General features: G+C 49.3%; 1 protein-coding gene across 1 annotated transcript in view; it reads right to left on the bottom strand.

The window, feature by feature from the left end:
• Window positions 1–2,613: 2,613 nt before the first annotated feature.
• Window positions 2,614–23,724, bottom strand: part of LOC149863972 (uncharacterized) — a 45,976-nt gene continuing 24,865 nt past the window's right edge. The window contains exons 5-8 of the mRNA XM_090049584.1: window positions 9,907–9,983; window positions 9,679–9,752; window positions 4,990–5,113; window positions 2,614–2,749 (exon numbers count right to left, since the gene is read on the bottom strand). Coding sequence (XP_089905710.1) covers window positions 5,094–5,113; window positions 9,679–9,752; window positions 9,907–9,983 — 171 coding nt within the window. The 3' untranslated portion in view covers window positions 2,614–2,749; window positions 4,990–5,093. The remainder of the gene's footprint in view (window positions 2,750–4,989; window positions 5,114–9,678; window positions 9,753–9,906; window positions 9,984–23,724) is intronic.

The raw sequence follows: 23,724 nt of genomic DNA, 5'->3' as shown, positions 1-23,724 counted from the left end.
TCAAGACAGGCCTGGATGGTTGTGTGCATCACAAGAACATCCACAATGTGAGTTTTTTTATGTACAGCACTTGGCTACTCCTGTCCTCAGCAATCATTTGTGGCAGAAAGAAGCACAGGATAAATGCCTATTCTGAATAACACCATTCCCTTGCATAGGTTTAATTTACTGCCCTTCGGTTTCCACAAAATTTCCGTCACCCCAGTACCATGGGAATCAAATCAGAGCACCCGACTTACCTTCCCTTGGAAACTGGGATTCTCTCCTTCTCTGGCAGAGGCCAGAGCAGGCCATACAGCCTGCCCCCTTTCACAGCATGCCCTGCAGTAGAGACCTATAATTCCTAGCAGCCCAGGACATCTGATTCCCAATGTTTCTCCAGTGATGAGGAACCTATGAAACTTTATTGCAAAGTTCCCCAAGCAGTGGCAGCTGGCTAGATTTGCTTCCAGCTGTCATGCCATTACCTCTTCCTCCTCACGGTAGTCTGGAAGGGGGGTTCTACAACAGTGGTAACAAGCCAGTGATACCTCCTGAGAATGCCAGATTCCAACCTGAGCCCATTTGAAGAGGGCTACACAAGGTTTGGACACAAGGCTGTAGATAAACATTTGGAAACCCACTGGTTAAAAAATGCTGCCTGAATGCTAAGGATCAAGTCCCTTAGCTAAGGGAAGTCCATCCCATGTATTTAGTTCAGCTAACTCATTCCATCATGGCTGGAAAACAGTTTTGCACCATTACCTTGTCCACACTGACCAGACTAATTGGGCCGCTGCCCCTGGACTGACCAGATTAATTGGGCCACTGCCCCCTGGTGCAGCTCCATTTAAGCTGAACGAGGCACAGAGTTGATCCAGTGTCTTCAGCTTTGTCAATATAAGTTGTTTTAATGCGTCTACCTTGCAGAAATAAAGCCCCAGTGTGGAAAGGAAGGGATTGGGAATAAGACTACTTCCTCACACACACACACACATACACCGATCTGCATCTATGTAAGAAACAGTGGTACAAATAAATAATTGCTATTGTATCAATCAATGAACAAAATGAGCCCATAATACCAACACCAGCTTTCTACTCAGATCCAACCTTGGCTCAAATATCATGTCACCTATCTCTGATCTGGCTCTTTTTTATCCCTAGATCTCAAAATGCTTAACAAAGTAGGGCTGAGGCACAGAGAGCGAGAGAGGAGCCTGGTCACCCAGGAGTGCAGTGGCCAAGCTGGAAAACAAACACAGAGAAGGACCTGATTCCATGGGCAGCAGAAACATCCTGGAGGCCTTCACGCTGCCACCTGCCAGCTGGCATCTTACCTGCACCTCCATCTCCTTGGGCTCCTCCAGACGCTGCAGCAGGTTCTGCTTCTCGGTGGACAGTAGCTCAATAAGCTGCTCTTTGGCACTCAGATTCTGGGTCAGCTCTTCAATCATTCTGCAAAGGAGAAAATGACTTGGTTACCTTGGGCAAAATCAGGAGGATCTCAGACACGGGGCTCTGAGCTCAGTATAGGACGCTTGCCAGGGATAAAGAGACAAAGACGGCTCTACATCAACTCTGGAGAACTGATTCAGGGGCCAGCTAAGGAGTGGTTCAACCCACAGGGTAAATCAGAGCCACCTCAAGGCTGCTCTAACTGAGACCAGAGTGCCCACATCCCCTAGAGCAGGGGTGGGCAAAATCCAGCCTGTGAGCTGGATTGGGCCTGAGACAGACTCCATTTTCCAGCAGCCCTGGCTCCTGGCCAGTCTCCATGGAGACTCTAGGAGTACAGGGGCATGACAGTGCAGGGCCATGACAGCATGGAGCTGCACAACCAGGGCTCTGCCCTGGCCCTACCCTGCCATGCCCCTGGGATCCCAAGACTGGGAAATGGAGCCAGATCTGCCATTTTGCCCACCTCTGCCCTAGAGGATGTACCAGGAGCAGTTGCGATATAAGGGCCTTCTGACTAGGCCCTCTCCCTGACCACACCAAGGAGGTGATGCAGGGGATACAGCAATTACTAAGCTGGCAGTACAGCACCCAGGGAGTTCCTGTCCCCTGGGGTACCTCCTAGGGCCTATATCCACAGCTTCACAACCCCCCTGCATCTGTGCCATAGCACCAAGGGGAACAGCCATCCCCAAAAGGAGACTCTAAATGCCAAGAACTGTCCTCTTCTGTTCCCTCCCCAGTAATAAAAGAGGGCACTGCACCTGCAGATGTTCCTCACAATTCTTATCCCATCCATGGTCTCAGGTGATCGTCAGCTCATCAAGGCAGCATCACCCACTGTGTGACCCTCTCTGGCTCAGCAGGACATTGCCACCCGTCAGGGATTCACCAGTGAGCCACAGACTGTACTGGAGACCTAGCCCCATCCCCAAAGTGAGACTTGGTTCACCAAGAAAGGCCATATCCTGTGTGACTAGCCCCACTGCAATCTGTCTCCCTCTCCCCAGCAAATTAATTCTATGGTTTGGTATGGGAGGCAAGTAACCCCTACTCTGGATCCAGCAGGAAGCAGGTACCCTGACTGGCAAGAAGCCAGGGATGAGGAAACCACAGAAGTGACTATGGGCACCTACTTGTTCTTCTGTGCCAGCGCAGCACAGTAATCATCCAGCAGAACCTGGGCTTTCCTCGCCTCCTCCTCCTTCCTGCTGACCTCCTTCAGCTTCTCGGTCAACTCTTGGCAGCGCTCCTTCTCCACCTCTGCCAGGGCTGCCGTCTTCTCTGCCTCGCTCTTTGCTAACCTGGTCTCCTGCAGAGGGAGCATGAAGTGAGCTGGACAGGTATCTCCTCTCCATTGGGGTGGCTTCTAAAACCATGAGCCCTACTTGCTTTTCCATGGAAATAGCAGCAGTGTCCACAGGGGGCTGTCCCCACAGGATTAGGGGAAGGATACAAGGCTGGGGTTACAGGCCTGAGCTGTTCAAAGTGCTAATAATACTGACTGGTAGCTGAAACATCAATGTTAGTATTTGTGGGACCTGCTGCTGGAGGCCTTGTGTGGATTTTACACAGTTTTACTTGAGCTTTCCCTCCTCAAACTCAGCTTCTCCATAAGGAATGGGCTCCTGGCCATGTTAGTCATAGACTGAAATGCCCAAAGATGCATACTATGGGAAGATCACTCTGTGCAGGCTCAGCCACTTAGGCTCGGGGACTCTAGAACTTTAAAATGCTCCTCTCCTATCGTCTTGGTCCAAAACATCCTGAAGTTAGTGATGGCGCCATATAAGCTGTCTCTTTGAGACATCTCTTGGAAAGGCCTGAAATATGCTCTCTGCAACACTGAATGAGTTTCTAGGGGTGCTCATCTGGCCAAGTTTCTGTTGAAAGGATGGCTTTGATCATGCTGGGATTTTACTGTATTATCAGTGATATGCCCAGAGCCCCAGAAAGGCAGTTTGCTTATCATGAATGAAATCTAAATAAATAATGAAGCTGTGTTTGCTAAGTAATGTCTCTACAGGCTTGCAAAGGCACAAGGCAGTGACAGGGACTATTGATCACAAACTGGTGCTGCTGGAACAAATGCAAGTTTCTCCCTGAAAAAAATGCAGCAAGAGCTTGCCAAGAAACTCACTGCCTTAAATCAAGGATAAGAGAATGGGAAAGGTTAAAAATCACTCTCCTGAAATTTTGGGTTCACTCAACATGCTTCAGGCCAAATTCTGTGCATCTTCCATACCCTCATTTATACAAAACCCTTTCTCTTTCTTGACTCTTTTCTTTATTTTAAGGCCCAAGGAAATTACATGAAAAATACTATGCCCTCTGTGACAACTATACGAAAGATATGAAGGATAAAAAGCAACCCCAGAGCTGCAAGTGGGCAGGTTCTCTTAGTGCCACAGCTCTCTCACAATCTGGATTACTGCTTTCTACAGAGGCAGCTGGGTTTTCCAGTGCCAAGCACCCAGCAATTCCCATTGAACTTCAGCTGTGTATCGATAATTACTGTATTTAAGCAAAAAGATAAGTGGCTTTGCTAGAATCGATGCAGCCTTTGTTTCTGAGATGCCTCTCAGAGACGCCTGACTCCTGTGTGAGCAGAGAGAGACTGTAAAGATCAACAAAAGGCTATTGCAAACCGTGCCTTCTTGCAAGGAGGGCAGAGCTGTTGTTTCAGTGGGAAAAAAAGGAAGCAGCGTCCAGTGAACACAGAACCCTGTGACCTACTCTCATCCCCCTGCAAAGGCCCACTGTGGAGTGCCTGGATCCCCCAACCCCACATGCTGGGGGAAAAGGAAGAGAGGAATGAGTTGGAGGGCTCAGAGCTCTGCTCTTCATGAATAGAGGGCACTGACACATGTAGGGGGACATAAAACACTTTACTGCAAGAAGTTCGACCTGGCTCTGCAACATCTGTAGAGATTGGGCACCTTTTAGTGCTTTTATCTAATAGCTGATTCAATCAACTATTAGATAAAAATTCCCCCCAAAACGCCCTACCTATAGCACCCTATCTAAAGTGCCCTATCTATACAGATGTTGGGTGAGCCAGGTCCAACTAACGCAACACCTCTTCTGGGCATGCACTGGGCTCAGGATGGGGGGAGGGGAGAGGGCAGGGGGAGGTGCAAAGTTGAATGTAAAGCACAGTTTTTGGGATGTTTTTTAAGGTTGTAAGCAGCCAAAAGGCCTTTTACCTGTGGCTTGAGGGAGAGTAGCATGGGCCTCAGGTCTGACCTGTTTCCTGGAACCAAAAGGGAGTCACAGGAACACCCCAAGCTCTGTGAGCATAACAGAACAAAGCATCCTGATTTCTCAGGTCCTGGCTCCCCAGCTCCCAAAGCCTGTGACGTATGTGCAGAGGGAATGCACCAAGAGAAGAAGCACCCAAAGGAGCTGTGCCCCACAGCATGTGGGGAAGAAACCAGCACACCAGACTCGCACTGAGAGGGCTCACCAAGAAAGAAAGCCCAGCCACTCTTGGCAGATGCCCCAGGAACCTGCATCCTTCTCCCATTGGCAGGTATTGCCTCATGCACCCACCTCCTGCAGGAGCTGGACTTTGTTCTCCAGAAGCTCATACACATGCTCTGATTCCTGCTGTTTCTCCTCATACTGGCGACGCAGCTCCGCTTCATTGCGATTGGTCAGGCTCTCAGCAGCCACCCTGAAACACATGGTGCCAGCAAGTCAGAGCAAGGGGCAATACTGGGAGCCCCAAGAGGACAGTAGGTAAGGCTTTCTTTCTCCATGGATGCTTCAGGGCATTCTGCCTTGGGGCTTGCAAACGGTTCAGCTGAGCATGACTCTAAATGAGTCTCTGCTGGGCTAGGACTGGGGACAGAACCAGTGCAGACTAGCCAGCTTCATTTTTACTAACACTTACTCTCACCTCACTGCACAGAGCTACATGGCACCATGGTAAGAACACAGCTAGGCCACTGCCACTCCCATGCTGTCAAAGCTGGTCGAGCTGCACAGGGGCTGTAGCTATGGGCAACTGGGACACATGCCCCCCCCAGTGACCAGTCCCACTGACTGGAGGGGGTGGTCCCCCATGGGCAACCCTGCGGTCCCGGTGGGGGGTGTCCCATGACGGCCAATTGTCACAGTCAATCGCTGCACTCATTGCAGCCACTGATGGAAGTGGCTGCGGCCGCTTCTGGGAGCAAGCGCTGGGCGATTGCTGCAGCAACTCCCAAAAGCAGCTGCAGCCACTCCCAAAAGTGGCTACAAGCGCAGTGATCAGTTTGCACTTGCAGGGGGGGCACCAGCGCTCCTGCTGCCCTCCCCACCCATTGCCTAAGCAGCAAACGCAGCTGTCAGGGGTGCACCGGTGCTCTCAGGGGGTACATATGCACCTCAATGCACCCCCTACGTGTTGCCACTGGCTGTAGCAACACTGAAAGATTTCAGAAGCTGATCAGAGGTGCATCCTGCTTGTCCTGACATTTGGAGTTTGCAAGCAAAAGCACCTAGGACATGGGGGGCAAGCCCACTCCTCCCACAAGACCAGGATCTGGTTCTGCATCAGTTTTACCCTGCAGCATGGGCATTAGGCAATGAGTTATAGCAAGGCAGATTATGAACCAACTTCAGGAAACATCTCCTAAGAGTTAGAACTGCAGGGCAATGGAGCAACCTGCCTAAGGAGGCTGTGGAATCTCCTCCCATGGCGGTTTGCAAGATGAGGCTGGCTGGGCACTGTTTAGGAATGAACAAATCTCACATCTGTGCAGGGGTCAAGCTAAACGATCCCTAAGCTCCCTTCCTACCCTACAATTTTAGGCAGGGATCCAGGTGCAGACTCTTGCCCTTGGGACACAGGGCTAGAGTGCACCTCAGAGACCTGTGGGTACACACCAATCTGGTTAGCATGACAGGAGCTGCAAATAACAGTCATCCACCCAATCCAGGCAAGACAAGGGCAAAAAGGTGAGAAAGCAAGAACCTCTTGAAGTCCCACATGAAGCTGAAAGGCCTCCTGAGCATAGCACAAACTACATAAGGAGATGGAGTAGGGAAGAGAAGTGACCCTAGCATTCTGGAAAGAAATCTATTAACCTATGTTTATCCCACACTTGTTGCTGTTATTTCCAAGCCCCTGACATTTGAGGATGACAAGGCCGTGCCCCACATGGCCCTGGCCATGACACCAGGTCAGACTGTATTCAGGTTTTCCTTCCATGTCTGTTTTCTGACTTGGCAGAGAGGACGGTGGCCTCTCCAGCTCTGAGGTGCTCCTCACATCTCAGGCACCACATGCTGCTGCCTCTCTCTTTCCCTTCCCTGCTGGTTCACCCATCCTCTGGTGAACTCTGTCACTGCCGGCTCCCAATACCTCCACACATGAGAAGATGGAGGTGCCTACACTCTTTCTTCCTTGATCAAAAAGCACGACCAAGTGCACAATGGATTGCAATTAAATCCATTTTCCAACAAGGCTGGAGACATCAGTTTCCATTCAGTCACCTCCCGGATGGGGCAGGATGGATACAATGGTTATATCTGTTTCATAGATTTCATAGGCATTAGGGCTGGAAGGGACCTCACGAAATCATCAGGTCCAGCCATCTGGCCAAAGGGTAGGAAGTCAGCTGGGGTCAGATGACCCCAGCAAAATTATCATCCAAACACTTCTTGAATGTGTCCAGAGTAGGTCCTTGCACCACTTCTGTGGGGAGTCTGTTCAAGACTCTAAAGACTTGGACAGTAAAGAAGTTTGACTGTATCCTTTTCCTCACACCCATAGCACTTGTCTTTTTTGGACAGCCTACAACAACAACAATCTCTCCAGATGCATGTGCAGCATCCAGCTCAAGACAGACCTAACCCTGACTGGCACCCTTCCCCGCCCTGGCACTACTAGAAAGTGACCACTAAACAGGAGTAAAACAGCTTCCCTGCTACCTGGCTATATCTCAATTCCTGCCTGTCCCCTGCAGCCTCACCCCCTGTCCTTGAAGTCTCCCTGCCTTTAATATGTCACCTCTAGCCTACACTGAATACTACCATCCTGGTCCCAGGATTTGGGACCCTGTCAGCTCTTCCAAGAGGAACAGTGTCCAGAGCAGATCACAGAAAGGCATATTTTAAAATCTGAAAGTCATTGTCATATGAACATATTTGGGGAGTGAGATAATGCTTGCTTTGTTGTTTAAAGCAGTAGTTCTCAACCTTTTTTGTACCAGGACCCATCTGTAAACATCGCTGGCCAGTCCTAACCCAGTGCCCCTCACTCCTGACCTGCTGCTCCCCACCCCCAGACCCTAGCCCCCCAGTGTGTGGAGCAGGAGGTGGGTGTATGAATTGGGGGGGGGGTGGCGTGGGACATGGGGATCCCAAGCAACCCCTTGCAGGCTGGAACTCTGCTAGCCTGCAAGGGAAAAGCCGTGGTTTCCCACATTTTTCTCCTTTAAAGTAGAATCCATTTTTAAAGTTTGCTCATGACCCTTTCATATATTCTTGAGACACACAGGTTGAAAAACGGTGGTTTAAAGCATAAAAGCTTTTCTAAGGGGCAGAGAGAATGAAAAGGACAAGGCTGGGGAGAGGTAGGGGGTTCATGACTAAAACACCCGCGGGGTGGCATCCTATTTGCAAACAGCCTATACTCTTGGCTTCCCTGCAGAGGCTGTGATGGGCCTGAGCCGCACAGCCCCAGGCAGCAGAGGAATCTTCCAGCATCATGACAAACAGGTGCTGCCCGATTATTTTTAGTTCACAAACAGCTGCACCCGATCAAGCTGCAGCTAGAATGTTAGGCCAGATAACCCACCACCACCTCTTTGCCCTGCTCCCAATGTTATTTACAGCATGCTGGCAAATCCCCTCTGATGCTGACAGCTCTGGTGCTTTCACAGCCAGGAGTACATGCAATATCCAGGACTTCTTTCCCTTTAAAAGCCTTGCAGGGATTCCATGAGACTCTGCCCTTCCATACAGGAAAAAAAAAAAACAGCTCCTTGCCTCCTTGCTGCAGAGCAAAGTGTCAAATTGTGAGCTGAGCTGAACAAACCCTAAAGGATCAGAAACCATGAGTTAAAATGGAAAGACCCCAACATTCGGGGAGGGCACTTCAACTTCTTGGCTTTTGAGCCACTTGTCGGGGAGGATCCAACTCATAATTTTAAATGCTAGGGGCTGGTAATCTGTCTCTTTGGACCTTCCTGATTCCTGCCCTGGGGTAACTGGAGAAAGTGGTTTGCTGGGAGCTCTGGGGAAGCTTGTCCTTCCTGAGACAAACTCCTCTACACAGAACAATAGGATCAGCAGGATGTTTGAGGCTCTGAAAGGCAAAGCTCTGCTTAACCAAACAATTTAAGCCACATGGATCACAAATTAAAGCAGGGGTGGGCAAAACGCAGCCCATGGGCCAGACGCGGCCTGCCAGGCCATTCTATCTGGCCCGCAGGGTCCCTAAAAAATTTAGAAAATTAATACCTATCTGCCCCTGGCTGCCTGCCATGTGGCTCTCGATGGCTTGCCAAAACTCACTAAGCGGCCCTCCACCCAAAATAATTGCCCGTCCCTGAATTAAAGCAACTGCTGCCCACAGGCAACTTGGAAAAATCTTCCTCCTTGTCCCGTGTCATTGCCTGGAAGGTACCATTCAGTACTCACCCACCACCCTCGGTCCTGCCCTCTCCCCAGTGGCCACACTATCAGCTCAGGTCCACCTACTGACCCTCTTCTGTCTGACCCACCAGGCTGGCATGGGTTGGCTCAGGGGCATTCAGGGCAGCCACTGTGAGCACAGCGGCCTCGCTACTGTTGTGCAGAGCCTTGAATCTTAGAACAGCTGCTAATCCTGGCTACGTCCCCAGGACTGCATTGGGGTCACAATGGTGGCATGCAAAAAGAGGGACCGCAGAGCCACAGCTGGGTCAAGAGAGCACCACTGTGCTAGCAGCCTCTCTCCCCTTCCAGCCTGTCCCTCTCCCCCAGCTCTTGGCTCCCCACATGACAGGGAGGTGACACCCTTCGAGGAAAGAGAGACTCTGGCCTAGAGCCCAGGGGAACTCCATCCTGAGAGTGTCCTGAGCTAGTGGTTTAGAGAAAACAGGTGAGGAATATGAGGCTCTGTATCTTCAGGAGCAGTTCTCCTCTGCTGTGTGTTGCTGTTGAATGCCAAGGAAAATGTTAGCCTTAAGGTGTCATGACTAGGACACTTGTTGGGCTTGTAAGCCAGCACAGCCTGACCTCTACCCCATAATGCCCAGTACTACCTACCAAGAGGCAGGAAGAGATTTGGCCTGTGGGGTCCCTCTCCCAGATGCTCCTGGATTAGGGACAAGGTACGGCAGCTGCAGAGACACAGGGAAGATAGGATTTTGGCACTACGTTGACTAGGCTTTCCTTGAGGACCTCTATGCCACTAGCCTTAGGAGGACTCTTCCTCCTCCTACAGGATGTACATGCATCTTTTCTGTCTGCGTCCCCAGTGGCAGAGTTACTTACCATGTCTTATCTAGGACCTGCTGTTTCTCCTGGAGCTCTCGCTTCAAGCTCTCCACTTCCACCTTCAGCTCGATGTTCTGAAAGAAACAGACCAGCAATAAGGATTACAGCCCACCCACCCTATCTCTGCAACTCACCCTCCCAGTGCTGCCCCTGCAAGAACCTGGACCGCCTCCCTGTGCTGGGTCAGAGCTTAGCTCCTGGTCTTACCAACATCTCCCTCCCCAAGGTCTCTTGGAGCAGCAGGAAATTCCTGTCAAAGATTTTCCATCATCACGTTCCTGGCCAGTGAGGTCACCCACAGGACAAAGTGCCTGGATTAAATGTCTCCTCGGGGCTCTTTATCCCTCTGGATCACACAATACAACAGGCATACCAGAGGAGCAGCTCTCCCCTTGCAGTCTTTTGGCTGTGACAAAGCCCTGTGACAAAGCTTCTAAAAATGCCTTCATCCCCTGCTAACCCAATAAGCCTAGATTTAGGCCTTCTCCAAACCAAGCAACACAGAAATCCCCCAAACTTTCTGTTCTTGGGCGTCCCAGATTGCTCTCCAAAGTCCCCAAAGCCAATACAGTGATACTTGTACACTTCATTAGGACATGGTTCAGGCCTAGAACATATGGCCTAGATTATCTTCCCCCACCTCTCTCTGCAGTGTTGTCCTGGTTTGGTGATAGGAAAGCTAAGTGGAAGTAGGCTAAGGAAGCAGATGGCATCCATAGTTTTCCTGCCTGGCACTGGAACGAGTTCTGTCCACTTGCAATGATACCCCACCCCTCCTGATGAACATGTCAGATCTCACAAGATCTTCTGCAATGCAGGGACCCAAGCCACATTATGGATGCTGAAGGAAACCCAGTAACTGGTCCTCCATCCCCTAGACTAGGACTGCACTGTCATTTGGTGCCGGGTGCCCTGTGGGCTAGAAGTGCAGTCTTTCAAGAGACATAAAAGCCGGATCTCTTCCATTTGTGGCCCTGAAAGTTTCTGTATCTTTGAGGTGCAGCAGTTAGCCAGACTAAGGGGATGCTGTTCTCTTAGGGGCCATCTACATTGTAGCTGAAGGTGTGATGGCTATGTGGGTGGCCACGGTAATACCAGCTCCAATCTGGCTAGCCTGAGTAACTACTACAGGCAAGACACAGCTGCGTGGGTTGCAGCCCGGGCTGTGCAAGCCTGCTACAGACCCTGGACATTCACTCAAGTCCCTGCCGCTGCTTCCTAGCCTGACCCCAATACAGTGGGTATGAACAAGCCTGAAGTGAAAGCAATGAACACAGCCCCAAAGTTAAAGGAAAGCAGGCTTGGCTATAAGGAGTGCTGGGAATCTCTAGCTTAGCTGCTCTGGTTCCCTTTATCTAGACAGCGCCTCTGCAGTCTGACTATACCAGACGCTCCCTTCCCCTCAATGATGGCAGCACACAGTGGGTGGACAAGGCCACGTGAAAGCATCTTCTGAATGCTCTAGGGCCCCTGAGCTACTGCCATCTCCTACTCTGTATGGCAGGGGTCAGGGCTCATCCCTTATGTAAGGAGCTGTAACATCCTGCAGGAACATCTGAGCCAGAACTAACTGGCCTCTCCCTGCTCCAATAACTTTGAGGCTGTGAGGCCACAAGACAAAATAGCAGTGGCCTGGGGCCTGCTATGTGCTTTTCCTGAGAGGGACCGGCCACCCCAGCCTGCAGTGAGCACAGGACAGGGGAGGAGAATCTCACCTCTTGAGCCCTTGGTCACATACTGCCTGGCTTCTTGGATGACTCACAGTCAAGCTGCTTCCTTTTCCTTGCCTAAGGATGCTAAGATAGCCCAGCACAGAATGTTTCAGTCCTGTATGACATCAATAAGTGATGCCACCATAATCCTCAATAAGCAGACTATCCCCTGGCCCGGAGTATCCTGTCTTCAGGGCCAGAGTCACAAGATCACTTATCTTGCAAGCCTCACATATACCACTGGCAGCAACCAGGCTCATGAACCAGCTCAGTGAGCAAAGGCATACAGAACTGCAAAGATTTCAGTTACCTAACACCAAGGCAGTGCACCAAGTCAGCCAGGGGAGAAAGCCTTCATAAGCTTCTCTGACCCAAGTCAGTGCTAAACAGCAGTCAAGAGTTATATCTATCCAACCGTGAGTCTCCTAGGTGCACTGTTACAGCACACACGGTACAGAGCTAGGAAATACATTTATACAGGACGTCCTCAACTTACAATGTTTCAAGTTACAACGTTTCTTACCTACATCGTTTATTAATTGACACCCTGTTTCAACTTTCTGACCTCAGTTTTGACTTTACAACACTTGATCCGATGCGATGCCAGTGAACAAGTTCACCGCATCACCCATCTCCGTGGAGAACGTCTGTCCAAACTTCCTTGGACACTTTCTTAAGAAAACAGACAAAACTCCAGAAAAACCTGCAGCCAAGACTCCTGAGAAGACTCCAGCCAAGAACCCTTCAAAAAGTCCAACCGAGAGCCTGTCAAAAAGTCCAGCAAAGTCACCTCAAAGAAGTCCTTCCAAATCAATATGATTGCTATTTACAATATAAATACATTAATGTAGCTATATTACTCATCTATAGTTGATTGAGAACAAAATTCTGGGTTATTTTTTGTGAAAATAGGGTATCGGGGCTTGGTTCAGGAACCAATCCCCCATTTATAATATTGTTTCCTATGGGAAAATCGGTTCCAAGTTACAATGTTTTGACTTAAGACGGGGTTTTCAGGAACCAATTGTATCATAAGTCCAAGGGCTGCCTGTATTGTCACTCTCTCAGGCTCCCTGTCTGTATTGTCACTCTCTCAGGCTCCCTGTTAGCTACACAGCTCTAAGTCACAAGTCTAGCAAGGCAGGGACAGAAGAACAGCTGGGAGCAAGGGGCAAAAAACACTGGAGGTTCAAGGTTTAGCACTAAGTCAGACTTTTGGGGTAGGGACTAGCACTCAGGGGCCTATTTGAATTTGGCAGTCATCTCTAGCTGGAAGCTCCCTGCACGCCGTTTTGTAGACAGCAAGTTCACAGATTTATGGAAAAAGGTTACAAGCTACAGAAGCTTTCCTCAGAGGCCCCCTGCCTGCTTTTCCCCTCGAAGAGAAGCACATTCTTTATTAAAGTGCAGACTCCAAGAAGGATCTACCGAAGGCAATCAGCTCCCAGCCAGCATCAACCGCCCAAGACACATCTCTGAATCCAGGCTCAGAATTAACCCCTGAAATACCAGAGTACCGCTGAATAGGGAAAGCTCCCCCGCCCCCATGCTTACAACGTTGCCGGAGTGGGGTTTGTGGGTGCCCTGCAGGAGGTGATGACAGGTTTGCACAGCCTGATTTCACTCTCACTTAAAAATGTGTGAATGAGGTCCATTGAAGTGAGGGAAGTCTACCACAGAGGCAGTTCAGGCCCTAACTATCTTTACTGGGGGGGGAGGAGGAGGATCTCAGCAGTCACACTCTACCACTAAGCAAAAGAGCTGAGGGCAGCAGAGATGCAAGGTCTCCAAACACCTATGGGCTGCACAGCACCCCCCCTTCTCAGTGCAGCTTGACCCAGAGCTTCTCCTGGCTCAGCCAATTATCTAGACCTGCTTTTCCCACCCCATCTCTACCCCTCTAATGCCCATCTCTCTGTTTACAGGTGCTCTGAGTCAGCAGCTCTGCTGCATGCACTCCTGCAACCTCTTGTATAGCCGCAGCAACTGCTGTGTACTATGAGCAGGCTCCCCAGTGCTCAGCAGAGGAATCAGCCTCTTTACTGGGGGACAGGGTACCTCAAAGCAGCCCTGATGCCAGCAAACAATTCCTATACACAGACCTTGCCCAGGCTCTTCAGCAAATATGTTCTCAGGGCCTCTGCTATGACCTGGCTCTGTTAAAATGGCAGATCTGTGGCAGGGCCGAATACTGGACCAACAGTTCTTCTCTCTACCTCATGGTGGAAGCTGGCAGACTCATTTCAACAGGATCGGGCACTAAAAATAGAGAGAGGGAGTAGGGTGTCTCTCCTGTCAGACAACAGAAGAAATGTGCACAGAGGAAATGCACCGTGGAAAACCAGGAACCTGCTCATAAACAGACACTCAGACCCCACAGTCAAGGACTGCATTAAAATGGCACTAAGCGACATGTATTGGTACTACAGGAAGACAGAAGAGGACAACAGGAAAGAAATGGCAGACCTCATCTAGTGGAGAGGGGACTGGCATAGACTTTTTCAGGAGGAGACCCTCTGAGGATGGCAGTGGATAGGGGTACGGGTATGGAGACAGGTGCATGGGTGCACAGTGCGAACTGTGTAATGAGTGAACCACAGGGGCCACTTGGCAGAGTGCTGGAGGTGGAGCTATATTTATATATATATATATATATGCAAAAAAAAAGGAGGAAATGGTTCCTAGGGGCTACCTAGAAGTACCACACAGTACATGACATAGAGGGTAACGTCTGGAGATGCTACACCTCATAGGGGAGCAGCTGGATCTGCTCATGGAGGCTAGTCATCACATTGCCTGTTGGCATCAGACAAGGAATGAACTCAGGTTCACGACTAAATCCCCATCTCAAATAAGGACTGTGCACATAAGCTGCTAAGCAATGTATTCCACCTCTGTTCAGTGATGGGCAAAGGATAGAGGGGCAAGCAGTGACAGCATTCACCCCTGGGTTCTGGGGTCATGATAGAAGGACAGTTCCAGAAGAAGCCACCCTGAGAGGCCGGTGAGCACCCCAGATCCTCCCATGCCAAGCTACACGTCTGCTTCTGCAGCAGGCAGCTTTCTTGCAATGGCAAGGAGCTGCTATGCTCCAGACCTCCTGCTTTCAGAGCTGATGGGATGGTGAGATACGGTAACAGATGTGGCTGAGATTGCTCCTCCGTGTAAGCAGCCCTGCAGATCTGAACACGCAGCATGGAGCTTCCAGCATGTGGGCCCATTCATTGCTTCCCTATGCACGCTCTTCTCATGCCCATAAGTCTGCTTGTTGTAGCCACGTGTTGTCTCTGCCCTGTCAGTTCACTGGTGTATTCCCACTACTCGATGGGTCAGACCAGAAGGAAGGCCACAGAAGACATGCCTGCTGTTGTGTAGCCAAGTTTCCCTGTCTGTGCACTCAGTCCTGATGAGCACCTATGCCACTTGAGGACATGCTGCATTGCTGTTAGAAAACAGCAACACCCCCCGCCCCAGCCAGTTCCCCAACACACTGTAAAAAGAAGCCACCGTGTTTCCCAAGCTGCATGCCTAAATTTAGGCATCTTATAAGTGGCCTGACTTAACATAGGTGCTGCCCACGTGTCCAGTCAGACAGCATATTTGGGTGTCTGCAGATGAATTCAGGCTTTAAACTTAGTAACCTTCATTCAAACAAACAAAATGACTCAGGGACAAGCTGGGGGAGAGGAGGGGAGGGAGTATTCTGGGTGTGTCACAAGGCGATGAGACATGCAAGAAGGAATAGGCAAACAAAACTACAGAAGGCAACTGGATGCAACAACTCTCCAGGGGCTGGCTGCACAGTCAGGAGCTGCTAGATCCTGGAGTGTGATGGCCTGCATATCAGAGACTACCAAAGCTTCCAAAACCCCTAAAGCAGTGGCTCCTCACCTGTTTTTGTTGTGACCCTAAATTGGCCACCAACAGGACCTCCCAACCTGGCACTGCAGGGGCTGCTGAGAGTGGAGTGCCGTGGTGGCGGCAGCGGCCCAGGGGCAGGGGTGGGGGAGCCATCATTGCCCCCTTTGTGCGCAGCCCCGCCCTGCCCACCCGTCACTCCCAAGCCACGCGTGTGAGTGTGGGTATGCGTGTGGGCCCTTCACGACCCTACTGAGGACCCCCCATGACCCTGATTTGGGTCGTGCCCTGAGGTTGGAAACCAATGCCCTAAAGACTGAACCAATGCAGAGAGACCCAGGTACCACTGCAAATATTTGAGGCCTCAGCAATGGTAGAAAATAGGCTGGAGGAAGTGAATCCAGCACGCTGTTTACCCACCAAGCTACACAAGAGAAAACCAGTCCCCTCCCTCAAAGTCTCCTTATCTCTGGCTTCAGGTAAGGTTCTCCCCTGACCCAAAATCTGGTGAATAGATTGAGCCTAAGCACATGAGGCATGCCAGCCAGCCGGAAAAAGCATTCTCTCTCCATTGCAGAACACCAACCCATACCAACTGCTCAGCAATCTCCAGCCAGTGCCAATTTCTTATGCTTCAAAAGAAGAAACCAAAGCAGCCAAATTACACATGAAGGAGGTGTTATCCCTTCCTGACCCCCTACAAAACAGAGCTGAAGCCCTGAAGCATGAGATATGATGACAATCAGAGGTGTAAAGAGCCATTAGCAAGTCAACGGAAATGCAGAGTGACCCTTTTCTCTCTGTACATCCACAAAGGAAAAGGAAGAACAGAGACTTCCAGACCTGTACATGTGAGCCAAAGAGACTCTTTGGAGGTGGATCAAAACTGGAGGACAACAGCTCACCCTGTCCATCAAACTGCTCCCTGCCTCCTTGAGGCCCGCTAGGTCCACCCTTTCCGTCCCTTAAAAAGAGCCCCCCTTGGGTCCCAGGAAAGTGGACCATGACCACCAAGGTGGTTTTCCTACTGGCACAAATGTGGCAGGGGGCAGTACCCTGACCAAGGTAATGCAATTAAAATGGCACTGTGTAGTGGAGGGTTGCACCCTTGTCTGCTTGGGGACAGGACTCTTTAAAAGACCCTCATAGTTAATCTCCCACTTTGACTTCCAGTAGGAGCATCTCGGCTATACGCTGACTTTAGAGAAATGAGAGACTCCTTCCTAGATTGCTCCTGCAGCCATACGGCTGAGGGCAAGCAAAACTCAAGGGCATCTGAATCCCAAGTCTCCAAGCTTGGGCCTGCATGTAGGATGCCCGCCAAAAGATTTAGAAGTATCTGAAGCCCCAGGCAGGAGTGGAGGATGCTTGCCGGTAGCAGGGTCACATGTGGTCCTTGAATGATTCACACTGATTTGGAATTGATTTGGCTGATTTGACTTGGGACATGAAAAATTTTCCTTAAAAAAAAAAAAAAAAAAAAAAAAGTGAAGAGGCAGGGAGCATGGCGTTCTAGGTGGAGAGTGGGCAAGGGGACATGACTTTAAAAGTCCGGCATCACGGAGGGCCCATCCACAGTTGTACTATGTGAATTTCACATGGTTGATCTGGAAAAGTCAATCCTGCCTTCAGAGGAAAATGATACACAATTAACAGATGCCAGGGGCCAGGTGATAGGCAAAGTGGGGTCAGTCATGTTCACAGGCCCCATTCATTACAGGCTCTGGGTCTGGCATCACACCTTCAACCCCATCCTCCCCAACCAATGCAGTTCCCCTTCAAGTTGGTTCAAACTTCACCTCAGGCTTTTACTATTGGGCACTTACACTCTGCCCCTGACACCTCCCCTCTGGATTTAGCCCCTGAGCCCCTTAAGGATTCAGACAGAGGCGCTAGGAGAGAAGAATGCAGCAGGAAAAGTAACTAGGAGGAGGGGGTAGGAATGTGAGCTACAGCAGTCCACTCTCCTCAGACACCTCCTCCTGGTACTGGGGAGTGCGGGGCAAATTGGCAGGCTGCCTTGCAAACTCAGCGCTGTCGGCTGGTGTCTGTGGGTGCAAGGCAGTCTGAGGTCTGACCTATACCCTTCTCCTCTGCTGCTGACACTTGGGTAATGTTGCACAAAGCACTGTCATACGGTTCCCTGTCCCGGCACCCCAGCTCCTCTCCTATTATCCAGCCAAGTCTCACTCAGGAACAAAGCCCCTGCTATAACTGGGATCCCAATGCCGCTGTAGAGTAGAGGGGTCCTGCACAGAGAACAAGCTCTTACTGCCATGATTGCCACTGCCGAACTCTTCACATTAAACAACAAGCCCAGAGCCAGGAGGGATATTTAAGCACGCCCTGTACAGCCTGGCTGAATGCCACCCCAGCAGGGCTGGGCCGCCTCTGGAACAGAATGTACCAGCTCCAGCTGTCTGCTCCCCAGATCAACTATTCCTTGAATAAAATGGATGTTGCCTGCCCAGCTTTGGACACTCTCAACTGCGCACTACCTGCTGAATAGAGGATACCTGGGGTAGGGGCCTGCTGAGTTGAGGCAGGCTCATGCAAAAATGGTTCTGTCCAGATTTGGGACAGTGGTGCAGCAGGTTTGAGATCCCCTATATTACTTACATCATATTAAAGGGTGTGTGTGATACCTATATTAGCTACATCATATTAAGGGTGTGCGTATGTGTGTGCGTGCGCACACAGATTTGGAGCAGTGGTGCAGCAGGTCTGAGATGCCTCATATTAGCTACATCATATTAAAGGGGGCTGTGCGCGTGTGTGCGCACAGATTTGGAGCAGCGGTGCAGCAGGTTTGAGATGCCCTACATCATATTAAGGGGGTGCGTGTGTCTGTGTGTGTGTGTGTGTGTGTGTGTGTGTGTGTGTGTGTGTGTGTGTGTGTGTAGATTTAGAGCAGTGGTGCAGCAGGTTTGAGATGCCCTATACTAGCTACATCATATTAAGTGCGTGTTTGTGTGTGTGTGCATGTAGATTTGGACCAGTGGTGCAGCAGGTTTGAGATGCCCTATATCAGCTACATCATATTAAGTGCATGTGTATGTATGTGTGCGTGTGTGTGTGCATAGATTTGGAGCAATGGTGTAGCAGGTTTGAGATGCCCTACATCATATTAAGGGTGTCTGGTGGGGTGGGGGTGCGGTTTTGGAGCAGTTGTGCAGTAAGTTTGAGATGCCCTATATTAACGACATCTTGTTAAGGCGGGGGGGGGGGGGCGGGCCAGGTGCTGGTGTGTGCAAATACAGGCTGCGAAGGTTCCAAACCTCAGCTGAGTTGCTGTCTAACTGACATCAACATAGCCTGTCTCATCTTCCTTCTCCCTTGGCATAGCAATAGTCTGGCACTGAAATGGCCATTGCATCAATGTTCTACCAGCTGCCCTGCTAAGCTGGTGGATAACACTCCAGTCAGTTAATGCTGCAGAAATCTCACACTTCCATCCTAGTAACCACTCTATTTATATAAACTCCAGCTACCTGGGAACAGCAGGAAGCTCCTGTGCCATTGGCTGGCAGTTCCTGGGACATTTCAGCTTCATTTGCACTTCACTCTTTGGAGGTAAGAGCAGAGCTGTCAGCGCATTGGCTATCTTTGCCACAGCAAAGTGCATGTGCACAGACATGTGCAGGGACATACATCTGCAGATATGTGTGCAAGGTGAAAATGCACGCATTGCATGTCCCTGGGTGAGCAGGCAAGGTCCCATGGGAAGTGAGCAAATATGCAGGCAAGTGGGCATTTGGGTGCAGACATGCAGGCCAGTGGGGGTGACAGCATAGGAATGGCATAATGAATGTACATGTGAATAAACTGAAACTGTGTGGAGCACTGTAGTTAAGCTAGAGAAACCGTTTCCATTCTCAACCCCACTTTTTCATGGCTTCACCAGCCACACGTCTCTAGGCTAGGGCTTGGCAACCTATGGCCTACAAGCCAGATCCAGCCTGCCAATCAAGCTTGGACATCAGCAGTGGTGGTCAAGTTGCAAGTGGCAGCCTGTCTTTGGAGCAAACTGTGCTAATGTGGCCTGCTGCTCTAAAAGTTGCCATCCCCTATTCTAGGCTGAAGCTTTCCATGCCTGGTCTCATGCTGCAGGTGAAGAATTAAAAGCAAAACTGGGTCATCACAACGCAAGTAGGAAAAGACAGCTTTGCCACAGGTCCCACAGCAGACACGCTCATTTAACTCAAATGGCTGAGTCTGAACACTTCAAACCTGGCTTGTTTCGAGGTCCTGGGCAAAGGAAAACAACCCAAGTCTGAAGGAAGAAGGATTGATTGGCCCCAGGGGGGCAGCTGGCTGAAGCTGGCAGTTTTGCATGTGCCCCTTAGAATATTTGCTATTTCTGTTTTAAAGCCACTTCATCTGGTGGGGGCTAAAAGCTTTGTGTGTGGATAGGAGATTCCCACCATTCAGATCCGTTTGAATCCAATATCACTCCTGTGCTGTTTAGGGACAGCCACGGGCCAAAGGGGTCACTACTTCCCATGACAGCCAGACTATTTATTCTCAGGTCCTATCCACACTGCCAATGTGAGATACATCAGCAGGTAGCCGTGTTTTATGCAAGTCCCCTGACATGGCCGTAGCCTAGATGTGCCCTGAAGAGTTCAGGAAGCCCACGTTACTTGCATAGCTTTCCTGTGGAGTCATAGGGCATTTATACACAGACTTTCTCATCTCACGACACACCAGAGATCTGCCACTTCAGAGCACTGATTGATCAAGTCTGCTCTGCATGCAAGCTAACATGCACCATGCTGTGCTGCATGCAGTTGTGTAAGTGGCAAAATGCACATCAGCGCGCAGAAAATGGTGGCGGTGCGCTTTTGAACTAAATCACCTCTGATGTGTTTTAGTTCAAAAGCACACTGCTGCCATTTTCTCAGTGCTGGCATGCATTTTGCCGCTTACGCAACCGTAAGCGTCAAAACGCCCAGCACTGTGGCGCTTGCATGTATAAAAATGCCCATACAGCCCTGAGTACACCACACAGCTCTGAGCTGGTATATTCAGGACTCGCTCGTCTGCAAAGCAGGGAGTGTGAGGTTGATCAAAACTGCCCTCTTGAAAGGAAAGTGAGTTGCAGATAATGTTGTGGAAACATGTACAACATGTACAGCATGGCCAAGTTCAGACTGGGGTAGAAACCTTCATTTTTGACATTTTGTAGCTGCCGGGGACTTGATTTCTCAACCTAAGTGATGAATCAGCAGCAAGTTCTGCTTTTTATAGCCTTGCTTCATTCTTTCCTTTTATTCCACTCTGAAATATGACAAACTGGAAAACTGCAGTAAGAGGAAGAGACTGAGTGTGAATCAGTGGCATGGCTTCTTCAGACCGGACAAGGGTCTGGAGTCCATGCCACTTGAATGCTCAAAGCTATGCTATCTTCCCATCCAAGTCACCTATTTATTTCTCACTCTGCCTGAAGGGGTAGTAAGGAGAAAGGCAAAGGCCCAGAGTCATAGATTCCCCCTCCTGTAGCCGCTAGGGAGGAGGGGTGGAGAGAGAGAGAAAGGGCTGGGGGATCTAGAGCGGTGGGGATCATCCTCACATACCTCAGCTATGCTAGTCCATTTCAAGGAGACAGAGCAATGGAGCTAGACAATGCTTCCCCCACCGAAGACAGAGAGAGGTGCTTTTGCTGGGCTGAGGGAAACTCTCTACTACTGTGGGGCTTTGGATGGTGACATCAGAGCGCCTAGAAGCCATCTCTTAGGTGGGTAGGACACCCTCTTTATTGACTGATTGTCCTAGCTATCTATGGTGCCTGACTAGCTCCGCTCTGCTCACATTCACTTTTTCTGAGGCTTCTCTTATCTGCACCAGTAGCTCTTGTTAGGCTCTCCCTGCTGCTTCCTAATTATACAAACAGCTGCTCTTATTTTCTTGTTAAAGAGAAGCAGCAGCCAAGAGCAGATTTTCAGGCCCAAAAAGGCAAGGGAGGCATCAGTAACAAAGACCTGGACAGACTGAAAAAGGTCTTGGGTTGGCAAAATGTTGCCAAGCCTCATGGCATTTAGTTCTTTTTTAAAGCCCCAGTCCCTGGAGTCATGGGATTAGGTGAAAAGTCCATCTTTCATTTAAAAGAAAAAACATCTGGCCCTGATGACTGTGGAGAAATGCCAACTGGGATAGCAGCAAACCACAAACAACAGCACTGATAAAATTGATGTATTTTCCTGATTATTTTAAACGTAAATTAAAATGAAGGTATTTCTATAAACCTGTTTAAAATGAAATCCAAATTTAATGCAAAATAGGCTAAGGCCTAAATTGATTATAACCTCTTAATATATTTAAGTAAAAATAAATACGTTGAATCCATGAGCCTCTATCAAAACTTTGGTTTAGAGCCTAAAATAATCAGGTTAATCCACTACATATAGGTAATCCCTCGCTACAATAAATCATCTACTTCTGCATGGGAATTTTTTAAAATAGGTTAATGTATCTAAAACATTTAAAATGGTTTTAGTTAATAAAAAGCACCTTAGCTATACTGTTTTTAGCATGTTAATTACATTACAATTAATGTCTTAAGGTAGCCACTTGACACAAATCAGGGGCAAAAAGTGAATAATCTCATAAACAATCAACACATCATTCATCATTCACCAAGATAAAAATAATGAGATTCTGAAAAGATTAAGCTATAAATACATAAAAATAAATACAAATTAATTAATAAATAAAAACAAATACAATAAATACAAATAAATAAATACAAATAAATAAATACAAATAAAGCTATAAATATGTGCTTAAATAAATGTAAATCATTTTAATGTACCCACCAATGTACCAAAAAGTGGTCTCAAAGCTTGTGAAACGGCCTATTTCATTTTAAAGCTACATTTTCTCCTGGTTACAGCATGGGGTGCTCAACCCCCAGCCCTCAGCCCAAAACCAGCCCAGGAAACCATGTAATATGGTTCATGGGTCTCTTCAAGTCCAGAAACTTGGTGTTGGGGGAGTTGTGGCAATTAACACTACCACTGTTCTTCACCATCACATTTCCAAGCCTCTCACAACTGAATCAGCCCTGGTCTTGCCAGCCCTGTACAGAGGGGTCAAGCTGCATTTCTGTGCATCTAGATTGATCCAGGGCCTGACCTGGCACCACAGAAATGGTCTGGCCAAGGCCTTATGTAGCCACATGGCTGCATTGGGCCCAGCCAGGACATTTCTATGCAGCTGGATCAATCCCTACCTGGGGCAGCAACATGTGCCAGATCAGTCCCATGGACCAGATCCAGCCTGCAGACAGACCACCCACCCAGCCATAGGCAAAAAGATCAGGAACCACTGTTATAGAAAACAATGAGAATGCACTTTTCTTTAGAAAACCAACTGAAGTCCAAATGGAAAAGTTGACTAAGATCAGCTATTTAAATCAAAGCCTTCCAATTGCCTATTTCAATTGCTGAGCTAAACTGCCTTGATTTAAATCAGTCCACCCAGAAAAAGTCATGATTTTGAGGAGCTTAGCTCCCACTTTTTGGAGCCCCTGGAGGTATGAACTGCACTGGGGCTGGTGACAGAAGTGGAACGAAGAATCACTGGGGCGATGGGGACCAAAACAGTAGCAGAATCAATAGCATGAGGAACTGGGGACCCCTAGAGAGAAGTTGGAGAAGGAGTGACTTGGACATGCTGTCCTCCCCTAAAATATGCCAGAGCAGATTGAAAACCAGCAGGCTTCCTTTCCTCACTGGACACAAACTCTGGGTGGGGTCACTGTGCTGGAGCCAATGTTGAGAGAGGAATCTTGGTCTTGGGGGGCCTCAGAGAAGCACCTTGCCCCCTTCCAAATTTTTACCTTAAACCCTGGGTTAAGCAACTTTCTTGATGCAGTTTGTGGGTTTGCTCCAGAACGGCAGGAAGGGGCCAATGCAGGCCTACAATAAGATTTTTATTACAGTGTACAGGCTGGGACATTCCCACTACTGAAGCATATTCAGAGACCACTCTCCAAAGTTTTTTATGGATCTTGGCAATGATGAAATCCCTAGAACAGGGCCCTACTCTGCTCTGTGATGCAGATGCTGAATTCACCCTGTCCCCCCATTACCTTGGGTCCCCTTTAACCAAGTCACTATCCCTCCCTCACCACCTCAATCACTGAAAGTGAAATGTTGCCCTGTTACTGAATCCCTCTCACTGAAGTGCCCCTCACAAGTCTGTCTGAATCCCATTAACCACACTGCTCCTCTCCTTCTCCTGC

The sequence above is a fragment of the Crocodylus siamensis genome, chromosome 5, assembly GCF_052110815.1.
Source record: "Crocodylus siamensis isolate JL-2025a chromosome 5, ASM5211081v1, whole genome shotgun sequence".
NCBI lineage: Eukaryota > Metazoa > Chordata > Crocodylia > Crocodylidae > Crocodylus > Crocodylus siamensis.
The sequence above is the reverse complement of the archived record's forward strand: the minus strand, read 5'-3'. Positions and strand labels throughout refer to the sequence as shown.